At 38.6% G+C, this 23,204-nt stretch overlaps 2 protein-coding genes across 3 annotated transcripts; one reads left to right on the top strand and one right to left on the bottom strand.

Annotated features, from left to right (window-relative positions):
- Nucleotides 1-3,574: 3,574 nt before the first annotated feature.
- On the top strand, nt 3,575-9,511 carry LOC112047148 (uncharacterized). Its single transcript, XM_024084158.2, has one exon. The coding sequence runs from the start codon at nt 3,575-3,577 to the stop codon at nt 9,203-9,205; it is 5,631 nt and encodes a 1,876-aa protein (XP_023939926.2). The 3' UTR covers nt 9,206-9,511.
- LOC112046203 (armadillo repeat-containing protein 5) lies at nt 9,263-22,063 on the bottom strand. Of its 2 annotated transcripts, XM_024082759.2 has the most exons (12): nt 21,651-22,063; nt 18,392-18,618; nt 16,655-16,880; nt 15,825-15,996; nt 15,141-15,311; nt 14,203-14,609; nt 13,464-13,791; nt 12,745-12,933; nt 11,964-12,207; nt 11,088-11,196; nt 10,674-10,819; nt 9,263-10,579 (listed from the first exon to the last, which is right to left on the bottom strand). In XM_024082759.2, the coding sequence occupies exons 1-12, from the start codon at nt 21,894-21,896 to the stop codon at nt 9,820-9,822; spliced, it is 3,225 nt and encodes a 1,074-aa protein (XP_023938527.2). In that variant the 5' UTR covers nt 21,897-22,063; the 3' UTR covers nt 9,263-9,819. The 2 variants fall into 2 exon arrangements, with proteins under 2 accessions (XP_023938527.2, XP_052741286.1); XM_052885326.1 differs by lacking the exon at nt 18,392-18,618 and having other exon boundaries at nt 9,264-10,579; nt 21,651-21,791.
- Between the last annotated feature and the right edge of the window lie 1,141 nt (nt 22,064-23,204).

Raw genomic sequence — 23,204 nt, 5'->3', positions numbered from 1 at the left:
ACATCAGCTGCTGCCCTCCGTAGAATTGGAGACCTTCCAAGCAATGGGTGTGGAACTCGAACTGGCTGGACGTCCGCACCGACTATACATTATATATAGACCGCCGACAAACAGAACATTGGACATGCAAGAGCTCCAGAAAATCATAGATCCCCAAATACCGACAGTACTGGCCGGGGACTGGAACGCCAAGCACCCAGCGTGGAATTCGAGTACCACGACTCCAGTGGGTAGAGCACTCTTTGCCGAAGCGGACCGAAAAGGGTACCAAATCACCGGCCCAGAAGTGCCCACACACTACCCCTTCAATGATGACCACTTACCCGATGTCTTGGACTTCGTAGTGGCGCGTGGACTTCCAAACATCCCCCCACTCGAAGTCTTAAATGACGACATGGGCTCAGACCACTTGCCAGTTCTGACCACCTTGGACGCCGGCACTGCACCTAGCCCGCAACTGCCTCAAAAGAAAAGAATAGACTGGGACAAGTACACGTCTATCATTTCGGACACCATCCCGACTGGATCGGCATCGACTCCAGAACAAGTAGAGACCCTTGCGATGGGAATTACAACGTCCATCCAAGGGGCTCTAAAGGAAGCCACTACCGTGACCACAGCCCAGAGCACCAAACCTCCGCTTCCCCGCCAGATACAGCAGCTTCTGGAGAGGAAACGAAAACTCAGGAGGAAATGGCAATCCAGCAGATGTCCCGTGCAGAAAAGGCAACTAAATCAGCTAGCCGAAAAGATCACCAACCAGCTAACAGAAAACGCGGCTGATGAATGGCTAGATCACCTAGAGACCGTCAGGGAGGACCAAACCTCACTCCACAAACTCTGCCGGAGCTTCACAAAGGTCCCTACTCCAAAGACGCCACTGCTGCACGATGACGGTAATCTCCGCTATCGTGCAGCAGACAGAGCTGAGATACTGGCCAAACATCTCGAGACCCAGTTCTCGCCGTTCCCGGACAAAAATCCCGCCCACACGCAGCAGATCATCAGCGACAACCAAAGGTTCTTCGATGACGAACAAGAAACTAGTGATGCCGAGGACAAACTCTTCTTCTCCCCGGGTATGGTCAGCACAATAATCAAAAAGACCAAACTCAAGAAAGCCCCCGGAGCAGACGGGATACCGAACGCCGCGCTCCGCCATTTGCCACGAAAGGCGGTGGTCGGTCTGACCCGTCTCTTCAATGGAATCCTGCGCTCGGGCCACTTTCCCGAAATCTGGAAGGTGGGACATATTATTGTGCTGCCAAAACCCGGAAAGAACCCCAGGAAGCCTGAGAGTTATCGACCCATCACTCTCCTCCCGACGACATCGAAGATCTTTGAGAAATTGCTCTTACAACAACTGCTCCCTTATACAACGCCTAGGCCGGAACAGTTTGGGTTTCGTGCGGAGCACAGTACAACACTGCAGCTGATGAGAGTACTTCATGTCTTCACCAACGCTCTCAACAAAAAGGAGAAGATTGTGGCGGTCTTCTTGGACATGGAAAAGGCCTTCGACCGAGTCTGGCACGAGGGCCTAATCCACAAACTAATAAAGACCGCCACCCCCAAGAAGCTAATGAAGATCATAAAGTCCTTCCTAACAAATAGGAAATTCCGGGTGAAGGTGGACGGGGAAATCTCCGAGGAATTCCCCATCAAAGCGGGCGTCCCGCAGGGAAGCTGTTTGTCGCCGATGCTGTACTCCACTTTTACTGACGATATCCCAGTCCTCCCCGGGACCATACTAGCGCTGTACGCGGACGATGCGGCGTACATAGCCACGTCGCTGAACCACGCACACGCTACCAAAAAGCTCCAAAACACCCTGGACTCCCTCCCCGAATGGCTGGAAAAATGGCGCCTGTCAGTAAATGTGGGGAAGACACAAGCAATTGCTATGGGAAGTGGACCCAAAATCTCCCAAAAACTGAAGTTGTGTGACCAAGAAATCACTTGGCACAACACAGTCAAGTACCTAGGTCTAACAATTGACCGGAATCTTACAATGAGGCCGCATATCAAAAATGTCGCAAATAAAGCGAAAGTGGCCACACACGTCCTTCGACCAGTGCTCTCTTCGTGCCTGCCGCTACGGATGAAGTTGGGGGTGTATAAGACATACATACGCCCCATCCTGACCTACGCAGCACCAGCCTGGTACTCGCTCGCGAAGGAGAGCAACAGGCGGACCCTCAGAGCCAGGCAATCCCAGGCCCTGAGACAGATAGCGAACGCCCCTCGGTACGTCAGGAACCGCACTATCGCCAGGGACCTGCGTATCGAGGACATAGACTCGGAAATAAAATCCCAAGCTATCCGAGTCTTTGCCAAAACTGACGCGTCGCAAATGGCCCACATCAGGGATATTGCGCCATATCATGCTCGCCCGCCTGAGAAAAGGGCATACCCGAGGGATATAATAACCCAATAGCCCAGATGAGGCCCCATGGCGAGGTTGCCGCCTAGGCAACCACACCACGAAAAAACCAAGAGGTCAAAAATAAATAAATAAATAGCAGAAGAAACCAAAAATGCCCCCAACCGGAGGCAAATCCAATGACCGCTCTATCTTTATAGAGCGCGGTAGAGAACCACGCGCAGAGAGCATATGCTCTGGTCGCGTCTCCCCCCCGGGCCCTGCGGGCCCGGAGAGAAGATATACTGTGCGCGAACTTCATACAATATTTGGCTGTTGATGCGAATAGACGTTTAGACTGTTCGACCTTATTAACAGACAATAATATTGATAATAATTGATATTAACAAACCGTGCTTATCAGCGCGACTTTTAGTCTTTTTCTCTTTTGTTTTTATTTTATAAAATAGGTATTAGTTATTTTGGTAGTATTAAAATATTCGTTCAAATTACAATTTATTAATAGTTTACATTTTATTTCTTTTTAGGTGAAGTAGTAGTAGGTACGCATAGATTTTTCGATACCGATAGGTAAGTTTGCTAAAAGTAGGTACTTTTATTAATTATAGGTATAGGTATTATTAATTAAATTCGTTATAGGTTTTTATTTTTAAGTGAAGTAGGTATAGGTAGATAGTATTGGACAGGTGTGTCAACAAACCGTGCTTATCAGCGCGACTTTGTCTTTTTCTCTTTTGTTGTTATTTTATAAAATAGGTATTAGTTATTTTGGTAGTATTTAAATCGTTCAAATCACAATTTATTAATAGTTTACATTTTATTTCTTTTTAGGTGAAGTAGTAGTAGGTACGCATAGATTTTTAGATACCGATAGATAAGTTGGCTAATAGTAGGTACTTTTATTAATTATAGTATAGGTAGATAGTATTGGACAGGTGTTTTACCTTTATTTTCATTTCTTTTTTTGTTATAAGTTGTACTTATCTACAATTTTCGGGTATCGTTCTATTTTATGTTCAAGAATTTAATTTTGGATATAAGGATTTGTTTAGGATTAGTTTTATTATTTAAGTAGGCACTTAGAATTTTTAAGTGTTAGATAATTATAGTTAGGACCTCTAACGTCGGTTATTTTGTTAGGTGACTGAATTCCTTTCAGTTACCGTTCATTAAAAATAAAATACTTACACAATGCCACCTAAAAAACGATTATCTTTATCTCGAAATTCGAGAGAAGCTAAGAGAATGAGAAATACGCGTTCTGAAGAATCGGCTGAGGAAAGAGCACATCGGTTAAACTCTATGAGAGTTAGTGCCTCAACTTCTCGAGCCAATGAAAGCTCTCCAGAGAGAGAGATGCGATTAGCAGCTGACAGAGCGAGACGAGCTTCATCACGGGCGTCTCAAAGCTCTTCTCAACAAGAGCTAGCGCTCACCATTGACCGTGAACAACATGTGTTATCCCGAGAATCTGAAACTGCTTCACAACGAGAATTGCGGCTCACAGTTGACCGCGAACGGCATACATTATCTCGCCAGTCCGAAACCTTCACTGATAGGGCAATACGTCTCACAGCTGATCGCGAACGGCATACATTATCTCGCGAGTCCGAAAATTTCACTGATAGGGAATTACGTCTCACAGCTGATCGCGAACGGCATACATTATCTCGCGAGTCCGAAACCTACACTGACAGGGAATTACGTCTCACAGCTGATCGCGAACGGCATACATTATCTCGCGAGTCCGAAACTTTCACTGACAGGGAATTACGTCTCACAGCTGATCGCGAACGGCATACATTATCTCGCGAGTCCGAAACCTACACTGACAGGGAATTACGACTCACAGCTGATCGCGAACGGCATACATTATCTCGCGAGTCCGAAACTTTCACTGATAGGGAATTACGTCTCACAGCTGATCGCGAACGGCATACATTATCTCGCGAGTCCGAAACCTACACTGACAGGGAATTACGTCTCACAGCTGATCGCGAACGGCATACATTATCTCGCGAGTCCGAAACTTTCACTGACAGGGAATTACGTCTCACAGCTGATCGCGAACGGCATACATTATCTCGCGAGTCCGAAACCTACACTGACAGGGAATTACGACTCACAGCTGATCGCGAACGGCATACATTATCTCGCGAGTCCGAAACTTTCACTGACAGGGAATTACGTCTCACAGCTGATCGCGAACGGCATACATTATCTCGCGAGTCCGAAACCTTCACTGATAGGGAATTACGTCTCACAGCTGATCGCGAACGGCATGTACTATTCCGTGAGTCCGAAACCTTCACTGAGAGGGAATTACGGCTTACAACTGATCGCGAACGTCATATTTTATCTCGAGAATCTGAAACGTTTACTCAATATGAAGACCGTTTGACAAATGATAGGGTGCACCACAATATTATTCGATCTCTTGAAGATAGACATGAGCATGAACAACGACTAGAGTCAGGACGCGAATATTACAATTCTTTGAGACAAGAACGATTAATAAGTTTGTCTAATGAAAGATTAAGAATTGAAAATATTCGTTCTCTTGAAACGGACGAACAGCGAGAAGCCCGTCTTATTACAGACAGATTTCGACATAGTCTTAATGACTTAGATGTACACATAGAAGATCAATCTACAAATTTGGTGGCGTGGTCCGACAAATATAAAAGTGGGTTTGCTTATAACCTCACAATTGATTATAGATCATCTTCTGTAATAGGCAATATGAACGTAGTATGTTTTTTTTGTAATGCTTCAAAGTGGAGTAAAGAGTCGGCTGGTTTCTGTTGTTCTGGAGGTAAAATAAATTTGCCTTCATTCGAAGACCCACCGGAACCTTTGAAATCACTACTTTTAGGGGAACATGTGCAATCTAAACAATTCTTAGACAATATTCGCACTTATAATAGTGCGTTTCAAATGACATCCTTTGGTGCTCAACAAATCTCAGAAGGTCCTTTCATGCCTACTTTTAAGATACAAGGTCAGGTTTACCATTTGATAGGATCCCTTTTGCCTGAAGACCAACCTAAGTTTCTTCAAATATATTTTGTATCCGACTACAACGAACAGTCGAATATAAGAAATCAATATTTCCCGAATTTAAATACTGAACTCATTTCACAACTTCAGAACATGTTGCATCAGGTTAATTCTTATGTATACAGTTTTAAATCGGCATTAGAAGCTCTTCCTCAAGATGGTGATAACAATTATAAAATTGTTATAAATGCCGATAGGCGTCCAACTCAGGAACACCCTGGGCGTCATAATGCTCCATCTACGAATGAAGTTGCTGTAGTATTGGTCGACCAGGAATGTGATAGGCGTGATATCGTTATCCGTTCCAGAGACAATCGTTTGCAACGTATTTACGAAACCCACAGGGCTTACGACAGTTTGCAATATCCTTTGATATACTGTAGAGGGGAAGATGGTTATAATTTCGCTTTATATCAAACTGATCCCCGTACAGGCGCGCCTAATTATAATAAAAAGGTGTCATGCCTTCAATTTTATTGTTACCATTTGCAAGTGAGACGGAATAGATTTGTATACTTTCAGCGTTTTCGTGGCTTATTCAATCAGTTTATTGTAGACATGTACGCCAAAATTGAAACCGAAAGATTAGTTTATATACGATCTAATCAAAGGCAGCTGCGCGCTGAAGAATACGTGCACCTTCGCGACGCCATGCAGCAAGATAATGATACGGTGAATATGGGCCGTTTAGTTATTTTACCCTCTTCTTTTACTGGTGGTCCACGCTACATGCACGAACGAACCCAAGATGCTTTTTGTTACGTAAGAAAATATGGACGTCCCGACTTATTCATTACTGTAACTACCAATCCCAAGTGGGATGAAATCACTCAGGAGCTTCTTGAGGGTCAAGCACCGCATAACCGCCATGATATTATCGCAAGAGTTTTTCATTTAAAATTAAAATCAATGATAGATCTACTTACCAAAGATAACATTTTTGGAGAAGTATTGTGTTATATGTATAGTGTTGAGTGGCAAAAACGCGGCTTACCTCACGCACACATCCTGCTTTGGTTAAAAGATAAGATTCGACCAAATGATGTAGACAGTTCAATCAGTGCTGAAATTCCAGATTCGATTGCAGATCCCCTCTTATACAACATTGTTAAAACGCATATGATACATGGTCCATGTGGTGCATTTAACGGGAATGCTCCTTGCATGAAAGACGGTCGTTGCACTAAAAGATATCCAAAAGCCTTAATGAATGAAACTGTAACTGGACATGACGGATACCCATTATATCGTCGCCGTTCAAGAGACAGTGGTGGTTTTACTATTGAAAAGCGAGTGTCTGGACAACAGGCTACTTTAGATAATAGGTGGGTGGTTCCGTACTCGCCTGTATTGTCTAGAGCATTTCAAGCTCACATAAATGTTGAAATGTGTAATAGTGTAGAGTCTATAAAATATATTTGTAAGTATATTAACAAGGGCAGTGATCAAGCTACATTTGCGTTGAGAAATGAACATGATGAAGTTACTAGGTTTCAGTCAGGCAGATATATAAGCTCTTCAGAAGCTGTGTGGCGGATATTAAGTTTCAATATTCACGAAAGATATCCACCTGTGACTCATCTGGATGTTCATCTTGAAGGTGGTCAACGTATATATTTCAACGCCCAAAATGTTACAGAAAGATTAGAGAACCCTAGACAAACAACTTTATTAGCATTCTTTCGACTTTGCCAAACTGATGATTTTGCAAAATCTCTTTTGTACGAGGAAGTTCCATCGTATTATACCTACGATAAGCAACGAGGTGTCTTTAATCGTAGACGCCGTGGCAGGCCTGTAGATGGCGAGTCAGGTATTTTCAAAGAACATGTTCTTGGTAGAGTGTATACCGTTCATCCTAACAACGCTGAGTGTTTCTATTTGCGATTATTATTACATATAGTGCGAGGACCATCATCATTTTTAGATTTGAGAAAAGTAGACGATGTTGTTCATCCAACTTACCATGCAGCTTGCCAAGCGCGTCATTTGCTTGAAAATGATCAGCATTGGGATGACGCTTTAGCAGAATCAAGTGTTAGTGATAATCCACGACAGTTACGCCATTTATTTGTAACATTGCTCACATTTTGTAATTTGTCAGATGCTGTACAATTATGGGAAAAATATAAAGAAAAATTTGCAGAGGACTTTCTTCGGAATATATCTCACAATGATGAAGGCACAACCAATGATAATTTCCGTAATCTTGCCATAAATCAGTGCTTATTAGCTCTTCAGGAAGACTTAACAGCAGTAGGCGGAAAATTACTCTGTGAATATGGTTTGCCAACACCAACCTCAGTCGGAGAGGTTACTAATAGGGAATATTCCGCAGAGACTGATTACAACTCAATGGAACTGCTGGCAACATTAGAAAACGGTATCCCATTGATGACTGCAGAACAACGTTCAGTCTATGATCGCGTGTGCGAGAGTGTTCAAAATAATTTGGGAACAATATGGTTTTTAGATGCACCTGGAGGAACTGGGAAAACTTTTGTAACTAAGTTAATATTGGCTTATGTTCGAAGTCAACGTAAAATTGCTCTTGCCGTGGCTTCATCAGGTATAGCTGCAACATTGCTACCAGGAGGTAAAACTGCTCACACTATGTTCAAAATACCAATTGATTTAGATTGCACGGAAAGTCCAACCTGTAGTATTTCTAGAAATAGCGACAAAGCTAAGGTATTACGTGAGTGTAATTTAATCATATGGGATGAATGTACGATGGCCCATCGAAAAGGAGTAGAAGCGGTAGACAGAACTTTAAGGGACATAAGACAAAATGATCGACCAATGGGCGGTATCACGGTTTTATTTTGTGGTGATTTCCGACAAATCTTACCAGTAATACCACGGGGAACCCGAGCTGATGAGGTTAGGGCTTGCCTAAAAAGCTCTTATTTGTGGCACGATATACAATCGGTGCATTTGACTATAAACATGCGAGTGAGAACTGGAGATAACCCGGATGATCGTCAATTTTCCGATACATTATTAAAGATTGGTGAAGGTACCTATCCACAACTACACCAAGGAAAACTTATTCTGACGCCTGATATATGTTGTATAGTGCAATCCCAACCACATCTTATATCGTCGGTTTACGGTGACGTAACAAATATATTAAATAGGGACAATTCTTGGCTATGCGAAAGATCCATTTTAACTCCTCGCAATGACCAAGCATCTGAGATTAATAACAAAATACTGTCGAATATACAAGGGGAAAGCAAAGTTTACAGTTCAATAAATAGAATGGTCGATGAACATGAAGCCACTAATTACCCGATAGAATTTTTAAATTCTTTAAATATGCCTGGACTTCCTTCTCATGAAATTTGTTTAAAAATTGGTGTTCCGATTATTCTGCTCCGAAATTTAAGACCACCACAACTTTGCAATGGAACTCGGCTAAAAGTAACCCAGTTGCAGCAAAATATAATCGAGGCTCAAATTTTAACAGGTTGCGGTGCAGGAGAAACCATCTTTATTCCCAGAATTCCCATAATACCAAATAATTTTCCATTTCAATTTAAAAGAACGCAATTCCCAGTATCGGTGTGCTATGCAATGACAATTAATAAGGCTCAAGGGCAGACTTTTCGTGTTGCTGGAGTAGATCTCGGTGTCAGTTGTTTTTCGCATGGTCAGTTATACGTGGCTCTTTCCCGGGTTAGCAGTTCTAGAAATCTTTATGTTCACGTGCCGGACGGGTCAACTTTCAACATAGTTTACCCAGAAGCTTTGCGCTAAAATATTTTTGTTATATAGGTCATTATTCCACGCGGACGAAGTCGCGGGCAAAAGCTAGTAACTAATAAAGCGAAAATAGACTTAGATTGGGAAGGAGAATTTGTGGTTAACAAATAGCCACTTATTCAGAACTCTCAGCAAGCTAGGAACTGGCTATTTCATATTTTCATACATTTGATTTTTTTTATATTTATACACAAAATTCAGTAATAACTTGTACGTATTCTTCCAAGTAAGCCAGCTTCTATCTAAGACTGCATTGTCACATAAACATCAGGTGAGATCACAATCAAGGCCTAACTTGTTAATATATAAAAAAAAACGTCATCAGAACAGCACACTCATTCATTAATCAGTTATTAATACAATATAGCACAAAGGATTAGCAAGCTGAAATGGCAGTGTCATGGCCGTGTTTGTAAGAGAACCAGGGGCAGTGTTTGGGCAAGCAACAAATATCCGAGTACAGTAGCTTATGATTTGTTGATAAACATAGTTGGAACTTTTTTACACCAAACATTTAAATATTTCTTTAAAATTGTTCAGGACTACCAACACTCATAATTATATCACTGATTTTTAGGATTTGAAATAATGACATCATTATTTTAAACTTACTTTATCAACTGCCTCAGTAGCATGGATTTGATATCTTCTAGCAGTTGGTCCTTGTATTCCAGATTGAGGATATTTTGAAAAGATTTAACACGATCCTCTTCAGACATGTGTCCAGTCAACAAGTATGCTACAGATTCAACACACAAGAATCCCATGCCATCCCTGAGCGACCATATGTATATTTTATCAGCTGTTTCAGGCCCCAAATGAAACTGTAATATGGCACTGCTTAAAAATTCTTTTAATTTTTCGAATAAAAATCTGTCAGTGAGAAGCAATACTTCCAAATTTGTTTCTAATTCTTCTGCCAGGGGAAATATTTCTATATCATTTTTTGGGTTATTTAAACCACATTGCAGGAGTGTAAATAGATATTCGAGTGCTGGTTTTGAGACATTTTTGATTTGCACACATTTTTCTATGGATTCCTTGAACTGGCCCATCAACATGGCGCTAAATACTTCAGAATGCTGGCATAGAAACAGTTTGTTAGCTTTGACAGTCGATGAATCGTCTAGTTTGAATGTCACTATATCGTCGGGGGCCAAATTATCAAGAATTGGATCATAACTAACACAAACTTTTGACTTGTATCTTTTTTCTAAAATTTTTGGGTCTTTTATGTGAACATTATTTGCAAGTTTGACTAAAGCTATAACATAGTCTTCAATGTCCTCTTTGGATTCAGATATAATGTTAAATAATAAATTCAGACCATTGCAATCTATCAAGTACTTTTTCAAAATTTTTTCAGTCCTAAAAGCAAAAAATAATAATATAGTTTTACAAAATACATAAATACTAATAATTTAAGTTATTTATAAACTTAATTTGTATAATTGATGTTTACCTGACAAAATATGGCAAAGTCAATGAAAGGGTTTGCTTCATAGATGAGGTGCCTTTTAATAAGTGATAGCTGATTTTTCCAATACCATAACTTGACTCGGCTTTCATTGACAATTGAGTTAATAGTTTTGAACTTAGTTTCATTATCTGGAAGGCAAAATAATCAATACACATTAAAAATTAAAAACTAATTTGGCGCACAGCTATAATAAATTTATCAGAGTTGTTTTTTTTCAGAAACAGTTATTATAAGAAGTGTAAATAGTCAAAGTAAATACAGTTTGTGTAGATAACAATAATTAATGTTTATTTTTGTCTTAAAGTATTTTGCTAAAAAACCCGAAAACACATGGTCGTGAACATTGACTTTGAACGTAAATGGGGTACATAAAAACATGGGAACTTCTTTACTTACTTGTTTACATTGTATGCATTGGCTGGGCGGATGTTTGGAGCTCACAGACATTTGGTGTAGCTTTAGCGGTAGTCGGTGCCTTAATATATTCATTAAACAGAGGTGGTTACTGGAAGAAAATAAAAACAAACACATAATAACCAAACGTAATATAACAAGATAAAACCATTATTTTTTAAATATTTCAATAATTTTAAAGTCCTAAAAGAGCTCTCTACCTATGCGCAAAGCTGCACAAAGACAATGCTGTTTCAACGTCGACTGTCAGATCATTAAAAACAAAAGTAATAATTGATATTGCCTAGTAATATCGTAGTACTTAAACAATGTCCAAATTGCATAAAAACATTACATGGTAGACTACATATTGGTCAACGGGAAGAGCGACCATTACCGGCCAAAATGTCATGAAGAAATTAATTCCGGTTCCGTGCCAACCTTGGAGTGTAGAGGATATTTTAGTCCACGCAAGTCGGAGAGAAGACCGAACGGATTTTATCCTAATCAGTGAATAAAAAAGGAAAAAGCTTAAATAACCTGATCACCCGAGCCAGTATCCACGCGGCTCTACCCATGGGTTCTTGGCACTGCTCAACGTGGTCCAGCAGTTCGTCTCCAGGCTGGTGATCAGGTCGGTCAGGTGGTTGGGCTAAGTAAGATTAAGAACACCCGTGTGTTCTTGGATCTCGTGATAGCTTAATACCTGATAACTCGAGCCAGTATCCGCGCAGCTCTGCCCATGGGTCGTTGGCTTCGCTCCACGTAGTCCAGCAATCCGTAGAGGCACTCCCGGCTGGTGAGCTGATCTGTCAGGTGGTTGAGCTAAGTAAGATTAAGAACACCCGTGTGTTCTTGGATCTCGTGATAGCTTAATACCTGATAACTCGAGCCAGTATCCGCGCAGCTCTGCCCATGGGTCGTTGGCTTCGCTCCACGTAGTCCAGCAGTCCGTAGAGGCACTCCCGGCTGGTGAGCAGGTCGGTCAGGTGGTTGGGCACGGCGTCGTCTCGGATGCTGCCACAAGTGGTACACGTGCCGTGGGTCACTCGGAACAACAGCACCATAACGCACGCTATGCCAGACGCTTTGGAGTTTATGTCGATTTTGCATTTGTTAGCATCTGAAATGTGTTGGTTTAAACTGGCTTCAAAAGTACGTTTCATCATTTTAACTTGTACTAACACTAGATGGTGCCCGAGACTTGAATTTAGGATTTTCGCACGCGAACTCTTTAGTTTTTTGGAATAAAATGTCCTATTTTAGACTAAAATCTATCTCTGTGCCAAGTATTCAGTTCCTTCCACGTTTTGCGTGGTTGAGCAACAATATCCATCCATCTAAGTTTCATCTTTAATCCTAGAATACATTTTAAATACGCAAGTGACTTGACACTTGTGACAAGTACTCGTAACTCAATCGTGACAAAGTTTGGCACATAGTTGAGATTAACTTGTCTCTAAGAAGATATAAGTAAATATACTTTAATACTTTATTTTATACTTTAACGATATTTTTTATACCCAGAATTGCAAAACTATAATGATATTCAAAAAACGGATATCAAATATAAAGTGTAATTCTGTCAAGAATTTTAGACAATTCAAAAGAATCGCATTGAAACTTTTTTTTGATTAAATAATCCTTAGAAATGTAATACCTTCTGAAGGTGACTTTTCATCACTGCTATCGTCATCTAACGTGAGCTCTACGTCCAGTTCCTGGGCCACTTGGGTTGCCTTTAATTCAGCCGCCGCGTTGTTGGCAGAGGTTTTCTTTTGATCTTCGTCACCATCACCTTCGCTGCACACTGGCGAATAGCGACCCGATATCTCCGAGTCTGAACTTTCTGAAACATTAGTTTTAGGTCAGGGCGCAATTTATATGAAATGCCAGTTCACATAATTTTAGTGGGTATGCACTTTTTCTTTTTGAAAATATCAAAAAGTTTACTTGAAGTTTTTAGTTTAAATGTTCATTTATAATTAGCTGCCAAATCAAATGCTTTTTTTGAGAGTTCAGGTATGAATTACCTTATCTATAAATACCTTGTACTTACCCAATGTTTTATTTTTTAAATGGAATTTATTTTATACTGTTATAATAATGTCAGTGTATAAAAAAAAAACGTAACAAAACTACATTTTTTCCCTTATTGAAGGCCCAAAATATATTTAAAAAGATGACTGATTGACTGACATAAAAAGGATTTCTGGAAATTTCTACTTTGATGAGGCGAAATAACAGAGCGAGTTTTGTACGAATTTGTTTTGTAAAGTTAGAATCAGAGTTTTCCACACAGATACCGTCGCTGAAGTTTTGCTAGTTACAGTACAGGTAACCATATTGTATTGGTCCTTGAAGTTTCATAATACTAACCATCATGTACGCTAAAAGGCGACGATGGTCCGGAGCTAGCGGGACTCCATTGGTAATCCGTCCAATAAGGAGATGTGGAACTGCTCTCCCCCATACTCGCTCCCGAGTCCGGGCTCCAATCAAACCTGCTCTTCTTACTGGACGAACCACGGTAATCGGGACTGAAATCCGAACTTCCGTCTGAAGCCGGCGATAGAGGCCCTTGTTCACGACCCGGACTTTTGTCTGAGGGAAACTGTTGGTAAAGCGATGGCCATTCTGGGCTTTTGGGCTCCCAGAAAACTCCCGACGACCAGTCCTTACTGGCCATCTTTATAAAATGCGATGACTGAAAACAGAGCGGTGAGAGTAAAATAAAGGGGTAGGTTTGTTCGGTTTGGGACTATCGACGATTACTTCTCAATAAAAGCTATCAGAACGGTTTGACCTCGACAACTGTTTTTCATAATTATCATTTCGTTGTAAAGGCTACATACATACAAAATACCTGTAAACTTTAAGCATGCCTCGATCGTGCGCTAGTATGAATTGGTCTTAGAGAACTTACTCGTATATATTTCTATTAAGATATATATTTATAATGAGTGTACAATTAGCAAGATTTACTAATAACTATAAGCAATAGGTCAAAACCAATAAAAAGAATGACTGTGTTCTTTCTCTGAGAAAGTTAAAGTAAATAAGACTCTATAAATTTCAATGACAAAGAAGCTAAACATTTTTGATAGAGCTAACTAACCTTTCTAGAAGATTTAGGACTTTTCGATCTTCCTCGCTTATGGGCTCTTTTTCGCTGGGGCGGGTCATCATCGCTCTCGCTGTATTGAGAGTCATCGCTGTCAATAGCGTCCACAAAGCCAACGATCATGTTGTCCCTTTCAATCACCACCTTCAAATCATCTCCTGTGTCAGACAACAGTATACTTTTTCGTCTCGAAGACAATCCCTTCCCTTTTTCACGATTGGTCATATTCTGTAGCGCCATATCGTATACAGTGTTCGTTTCAACTTTTTGTTTTTCCTTGCGCTTCGGTGTTTCGCCCTGAGCAGTCTTTGGGCTATGTTCATAATCCATGTTGGAAACATAATCAGTTAATTTGTCAGTAAGCAAGCCCACTAGCCCCTGGTGAATGAGCAGCTGAAATGCTGAAACGAAATACTACGTTTACGGTTTTGTGTAATCATTTTGAAATATCAATCATAATTTGTGTGAAAAAGGGTATACGTGTAACAGGAGTAGATGATGGTTTGATTTATTGAAGCGAATGACATGTTTTGCCGATCCCACTTAAGTGGGATAAGGACATGGAGACTCATCCAATTGAAATAAGGAGCAGGAACTGAGGGTCTCTAGATAATGCACAAAGTACGATGAAGTTACGCTGTGTTTTTCGATATTGCAGAAGATATTTTTTGTCAAAATGCGCTAGCGGACAGAGGAATCCTTCTTGATTTTCCCCTGCCTTCCTCCAATGTGTGCAGACTTTTTTATGTAGAATAGTAGTAGTAGAATAAAACATAAATTATTGTTAATAGTAATGGTAAGATAGTATGACTTATTGTTTTGTTCGCAAGCCGCAGCGAGACTTATCCTATATTCGATGAGTAATAATTTAATAGTAGAGTAGTTTATTTATACTAATTTAATTTACTGATGGATATATCGAAGTCACTTACAACTGTCATCAAACACATACTGCAGCAGAGCATGCAAGGCGTGCGCGTCGTCGCGAGCGGCCGTCACCAACAGTGGCAGTCCTCCGGAGCGACGTAGCCGGGACCGATTGACCGCCTCGCCGCTTAACTGCGCTAGGGCTTTCGCTGCGCCCTCCGGCCACCAACTCATATCTACAACACATAATGCACTTTATGCTTTTTTAGCAGACGCAGAAGTGATTACAAAAATAAGAAAACTAATGTCGAACAAAGGTTATGATTCACAACATTTGTCAGGACAACTTAATTAACAAATCAAACTGTAACCAAAATAAGACCCTAGAATGGCAGAGAATGACCTTGAGTAAAGTCACGCACTTGTGAACGTTGTGTGGAGGGTTAAAGGATCCTTTGACTGTTAACAAACACTCCCCTTTTCCACTCAAGTCACTCTCCTCACCTACAGGACCAGGGCTCCCTTCTTAGAGGAGAGGGATCCTTAGTCCCTCTACACTGTTTCATACGGAATGATAATGTTACACTCTATAACAATCAATATCAGATGTTAATTTTAAATTACTCAAGGAAACTTTACTGAAAATTTCTTAAAGCTCAGTATCTCACAGTCCGAAGCAGAACTCGACCCTGCCCAAAGCCAAAGCACGAAAAGCAAAGTATTCATTATATAACAAAGTTATGTCTTACCAGTTGAATTTTTCTGAAGAATTCCTACTAGGCATTCTACCAATCCCGCAATTCCCAACAGTGGTCGGCAAGATGATAGGTAACAGAGATTCATTAAACACTTGAGGGCTATAGATTCATGGTGTTTAGTGAGCAACACAAGGCATAGATATCCTCTGCCATCTCCTTGAATCTGTTAAGAGCGTTTTTTAGATTATTTTAATAATTAATGCAATAAAATTATAATAATAAACTAGTCAGAGTAAGGGATAGGTCCTTCACCAAAAGTACGATACAGTATGCATTTTTTTTCCAAATCTGTCTTTTTCTTTCATACGAGTAGGATTGTTTACTTCGTACTACGCCACGAAAATTCAAACAATGAGTGATGACACGTATACTACAGCCATACTCGATCTGTACTGTTACCATATATGTATACAGGGTGCTTGGGAGTATTTCACATACTCTCGAGTTATACCTATTCTTTATTGATAAATATCATGAAGTAGCTTACTAGGAAAGTGCGGAGTGCCAGTTACAATATCTCGTTGATATCGCTTAATTATTACGATTACGTATTTTAAAATGCAAGGATAGATAAAGGCGTGTGTTTCATGGATAGTCGGAATTATCTGATTTGCTTTGTATGAAAACAGAAAAAAGGTTTTTTTAGTAAAAAAAAAAATAAGTTATGCAATTCTTCTCCTATAAGTCAGTGGAATTGTCAACACCTCAAAGTTATGGAAAATACTCCGCAACACCCTATATAGTGTTAAACCCGGGCCTGGTTTAACACTATTTAATATGGTAAAACTTGAATGCCTAAAAGTACAACAAAATAAAGTTACCTGTTCTGCACAGTTACCAACTGGATATGTTGTGAAATATCCTAAACATTTGAGTATTCCTGTTACAAGTTCCTCCTGACTCTTCTTCGGACTGTCTGCATCTTTATCAGTATCCGACTTGATTAATCCCATAGTTTCGCATTCCGTTGTTAATAACATTGACACAACGCGTACGGCGTTTAATTTCAACATTTCATCGCGTTTGTCTTTTACCATCCATAGTTGCCTAAAACATAAAGCCCAACACTTCTTTTAACATTGGTTAATATTTCAGTCTTCCTTATTGACATGTCTTATTTATAAGGAAGACTTTTAATTGTTTACCTCGACATCTCATGACATTTGTCTTATGGGTACAATGCATACTTAATTTCCTAAAATAGAGCCCTATACACTTCGTTCAACATTGCTAATTTCCTTATTGTTAATACCAAAAAATGTGACCAGGTACATTACCTGTAGCGCAGAATACATATTATGGCATGTAGGCATCGATCTCCTATTAAATAGTGGATGCATACTAATCAGCGACCAAAAAACGTACCCACACTATGAGTGCCAAACACAACTTCTTGGCACTCAATTCAAGTAGTCGCATTTGCAAATTCAACCTTAACTCAATTCTTAAGATTGAATTTGTTCTGAATTTGGGATTTTATTGAATATTGGACTATACATATTTAAAGGCGTTTAGGTATAATTTTCTTTACCAATAATTCTATAACTGTCAATGCCTGTAGGCCAAAGATAGGCACCCGGACACATCTCTTATAGAAAATAAGACAGTTGACCAATAGCGGACGAATCGGAAATATCACTCACTCTCTTTTTCGTCTCACCGCAATATGTCATTTTGTAAAATTAAAAACGGCCGCATAGGTACATTGGTTTTTTTTAAATATAAAATACGTCGACTGACGCACATGTACGTTTTTTTCCGAACGATACAAATTTCGCGCGTATGTAACGAATGCGAGCCCTTGCGATAATATACATTACGAATGTAGAAAAACGTAAAAACGTGAGGTAGTCTCATGGAATTCCTAATTCGAAATAGAGCATTACAAAAACGTATACGGAAAACGAGTGTGTGCGGCCAGCCTTAACTGAGAACAGTGCATTGTAAACAGATCAACACTTCGCAAGGCATGCAAAGAACACGTTATCTATATGCCGCTTTTGTAGATGCGCACAGCTAGAAGCACACCTACTCGTATGATGTGTGTCTGCGATACGGAGCCGGTCCGTGTCCGACGCGTTACAACACAGATACTTCTTAGTAAAGTTGCTGGGTAGGTAGGTAGGTTGATTTGATTCCGTTTACGTTTGCAGTGAATCATTCTTAACTTGGGTATGTAATTGAAGGCTGTGGTATGACTTTGAAGTTTTTAGTAACGGAATTCTCAATAATTTCCTAGGAATATTAATATTGCAACGTCCTTCGTGGCGGACTGATATACAACACGGAGGTCCTGGGTTCGATCGCCGGCTGGGCCGTTTGAGGTTTTCTTAATTGGCCCAGGTCTGGCTGTTACCACGCTACTGGCAAAGACCTACCGATGTCGTGTAGAAACCGAAAGTATGGATTTTTATCCTCCTCCTAACAAGTTAGCCCGCTTCCATCTTAGATTGCATCATCACTTACCATCAGGTGAGACTGTACTCGAGGGCTAACTTGTAAAGAATAAAAAAAAAATAATGCACCGAGATAATGATTTGCTTAGTAGGTATATTTACCGTATGGCTCGCACGACCATTGATAGCGTGGCGTAAGATGTGGACTGATCCCTATTATTAATAATCTCAAGCAGTGCCTTAACCGCTCCGAAGTTATGCAAATTTTCTGCATTGCAAGGTTTTTGCGCCAAGTTACCAATGACTCGGGACGTTCGTCCGACGATGCTATCTCGGCATACGGTGTTCAATATCGACACCAATGTTCCGTAACTATTCAGTTTACCAATCTGTAACAAATTTGCATCCAATCAATACCAGTGCCGAGCGGCAACGCGTTGCAGAATCGATTAGCAGTGCTGCCGGCAACGTCGCAGCGTCGGTGTTTTGATGGCGTATATTCAATGCATGCGAACACTTCCATTTATACATTACATGTAGGTATATGAATTATGATGAGTATCATATAATAAAAAATATTAAAAATTTAATTTTTTGATGTATTCATGTCTCAAATAAATATAATAACTTTTTTGTCAATCTAGTAGAACACTAATGAACAATATAAGACCTTTAAAAAAAGTGTTAAACTAGCCGATTACGAAGCAGTAGGTATAGTAGTATCTTTTACGCTCGATAACATTCGAAAACGCTCAGTGAGCGAATTTCGCTATTTGAGTGATTGCCACAATGCGTCGTGCGCGTTTACATTAGACCCATAACACAAATTTCGCAATGTGGAATTTTTACTGTGACCACAACGGCTTGTGAGCTATTCCGCACACTGAGCGTTTTCGATCTTTGAGCGTAACATATCCAGAAAAATAACTATTTGTAAGGCAAAGAGAAAACTACTTTTACCTACATAACTTCAATTATCTATCTATTACTGAGATTCCGCTTTTGCGCTTAGCACGGCAGAATATAAATGCGTGTTAGGTGTGCCTACTGAAAATGCCAATATACCTAATTAACAAAAAAAATAGAAATAATTATTAGATACGACAATGTCCAGCGTGCGGGGATCGAACCCTGCACCCACCTCTCGTATTTGAATCCGAGTTCAAACGTCGAGCTGTTGAGGATAACGAGCGTAAAACAGTAAGACATTACGTAATGACGTAGTTTTTAGGGTTCCGTAGTCCACAAGGGACCCTTGTAGTTTCGCAGTGTCCGTCTGTCTGTCTGTTTGTTTAGCTCAAACTCTATTACTACTACTAGAAAGCTGTAATTTAGCAGGAGTATGTACATTAAAAATGTCGACAAAGTCGGAAAATAAAATCTCGAAAAATGTTTTTTAGGTTAATTTTTTTTTACTTATTTAACTCAGAGTAGGGTATTGTTGGATTGGTCTTGAATGTATTATATAAAAATAAAGTAGTAGAAAGAAAATTCAAATTGCATGTAAAGTGAGGATGATTTTTTCTAATCTATCCCATAGTTTGGGGTATCACTATCAGTAATTTTGTGCATTATAAGGGTTTGAGGTGCTAATTTAATCTACGGAACCTTACACCGCGCAAAACTGACTCGACACCCATTTGGACAGTTTATTATTCAGTCGCGCACGAGTCTCCTCTCAGAATGAGGGGTTAATAAATAAAAATATTGCTAATAGTACTACGCTGCTCAATGCATATTGGCAGATTTTACACATATGAAGAATTAAGGAAACTGAACTGAAAATATTGCTCTCTCTTTTATTGAGTTTCTCTGTTTTGTTTAAATAAAAGAGAAAGAGTGAAAGAGTTGATCTTGCTCTGTTGTCTGGAGCAATACATTAACTATAATAAAACTCTACAACGTCACTTATTACAAAAGTTTAAATTTAGCAGGGAGGTAGTTTACATCCGCTAAGAACAATTGATTGGAGTGGATTTTGAGAGAGAGCCAGAGGGGATTTTAAGGAGGTCTTGAGGGCAGAAAAGTCGCAGGCATCGGACATACAACCAGATATTTAAATAAAGAAAATAAGTTAAATATAATTTTATGCAGAAGTCATTACAGGAATCTGTTGTTATAGTATAGACTTTGTAGTTAAAACTTTAATTTACATAGTAATAAAGAAATCAAGGCTTTGTATCCTTGAGATCTAATACACAATAAAGAAAAAAAAACATAATAACTGATCTTTCTTGATGAGTACTGTTTACCAACAAACAAATTAAAAATGAAGGTATAAATCACTAGTCATTTCACACTTAATAATAATTATACTTAACTTGTTCTTTAAATTAATAAAAATAAATTTGATTAATAAGCTTAGAACAATTAAATATGGTTAATATATTTTATATATTATTTTATAAACAAAACATACACCATTTAAAACAAATAAGTTATGAAATGGCATGCGTTTTCTACCTTAATTTCTAATTTATTTGTTGGTAAACAGTATTTATCAAGAAAGGCTGTAGTATAGTTGCAGTATCACAACTTTTTTACTGTTTTTTTTTGTTTTAAAAAATTGCAGTTCACATACAAATATTTCAAAAATAGTAAAATAAATAATGAAATCATGTAATAATATATTTGGAAAATACACACATTGCTGCCTAGCCCCAAAATAAGTATACACTGCCAATTTCATTATATACTTTAAAATATACTACATACAAATACTTGGATACTGTAGTGAATAAATGCCCAGACAATGGAAAATCACACAAATATTTTCTTTTTGTGGGAATCAAACCCACACAAATAGTTCATTTTACAAGCTACTGCTTTTAAGATCAAAACAAGACTAAGCTTCAAACAGTTTCACCTGTGTTAACTAACATGAAATAATGTTTGTATGTTATGAATTTATTGAAGTGTCTGTCTGTAATATCAAACATACTGTATTTTTAAGTGCTTATAGCTATTTACAAAATACTAAAATATAATCAAGCTGTTTTTAAAAATTCTGTCTTTCTGTTTGTCCAGGCTAATCTCTGAATCCACTGAACCTTTGATTTTAATGAGTCTCAGTAGAAAGAAAAAACATTTTTTATTTTGGACCTATTAATATATATATTTTTGGTATCCAATAAATCCATAAAAATTTCAGGATTATTTTTTATAGCACATTTAAATTCACATTTTATACAAAAAAATTGATAACAATAATATTTATTCATATATACATAAAAGAACTTATTATAACTAAGAATAGATTATATTTACTATAGAAATAAATATTAAAATAATAACAAGGAACAATGATGTGTAGTCATTTTATTAGTCCTCATACCTATTTATAAATATGGTATATTTAGGTGATAAAATCAATACAAGAAATAAGAAATTGATTAATAACATAAATACTTGTAACACTTACCAGTAAGCTGCTCTTTTCTTCTAAACACACATTGCCCAGTATGCTAAGGGATAAATCAAGTATTCTTTCATTTGGTTTACGCAAATGTGGCAACAAATATTCTATGCCACCGCATTCTCGGAACAATTTAATGCCTCTATCATTTATAATTATTGTAGATTTAATTTTTAATAGAGAATCTTGAATGCGTTTAGATGAGGAGGACTTTAAACCTTCGAGGACCGTTTTGATATGGGCTTTATCCATTTTGGAGAAAGCACTTCATTTACAAACACTCACGACACAAAGCAATCAGAATTTATTTCAGCCATTTGAATTCATTATCGTTTAATAAAATGCACTTGATTATATAGAATTTGTCAATATTTGATAGATAGCGATCAAAAAATTCTCAACTGCCAGTGAGACGAGACGTCAACGTTGCGTCAACGTCAACGTCATTAGATATGACGTCTATGGTCTATGGTCTATTGTCTATGGTCATTAGGTACTACCAATGAGGAAAGAGTAAGGAGGAACGGCCCTAAGTTGTCTAATATAATTTTTAGTTATACAAGTGCGATGAAAATATGAACCTTACGAGTAAAAATATGTTTGTCTCATTCTCACCTACGTTGTTTTTATAATGCTTTAAAGTATAACATAATGTCAAACAGTTCCATGTATCGTTCAAACCATAAATCATTCATAATATTACAAAGCTCCGCCTTGAAGCACGTAGGTGCCATTTAAAGGAATCATTTACGTGCTGTGAAACTTCTATATGTCCACCTGATTGTTTTTGATGTATTCTTTTATTTGGTATTGTTGTATTCTTGAAATCTGATCGTTTTTATGGTGTTCCTTGTGATTCTACTTTTAGAAAGTGCAAACTTAAATAGATCTGCTGGTAGATAGGTATTAACGAAGAATAAAGATGATCCAGAATGAGTGTTTATTCTGTAAAAACCCACAAAAAAAACAACCGTCACGCGTCTCCTCGACATCCGCTTATACAAACTGTTTTCATAATCCGTATTTCAAAATTTAACACTAATAATATTTACGTAAATTTTTATAATAATAAATAATTACCTACCAATAAAAAATACTCCATCTTATTTCTTTAGTTTTTGTGAATAGTTTTTAAAATATTTAAAAACATACGACACCGTCGTGTTCCGAGCGCACGTTGTGCCTATTATTGTTTAATCTATGGGTATTAGGTATATAGATATTAAAGGTGGGCTGTTACGGCGCCATTTTTAAGAAATTTTTTGCTTCAGATCACGTGACCTTATTTCATTTCCTCATACTATTAGCTCTTTGGGTACGACATTGTTCGAATACAATCTGTGATGTGCGTAGAAAGCAACTGTTATCGTGAGCATTGTGATCGCTTCTTCAGGAACGTTTCAACCATGCCATGGGAACTTAGAAGAACGTGAAATCTTTATGAAGCAGCGCCATCTACATCCTAGATTTAAGATTCCAGGATAGTAAATACAATTGCATATGATGTGTACGTACTAGAATGTTTTTAGAGATCAGTGTTACCAACTCTCCAAAATATTT

This window comes from Bicyclus anynana, chromosome 14 (genome assembly GCF_947172395.1).
Source record: "Bicyclus anynana chromosome 14, ilBicAnyn1.1, whole genome shotgun sequence".
Taxonomy (NCBI): domain Eukaryota; kingdom Metazoa; phylum Arthropoda; class Insecta; order Lepidoptera; family Nymphalidae; genus Bicyclus; species Bicyclus anynana.
Note: the sequence above shows the minus strand (reverse complement) of the source record. Positions and strands in the feature narration are given on the sequence as shown.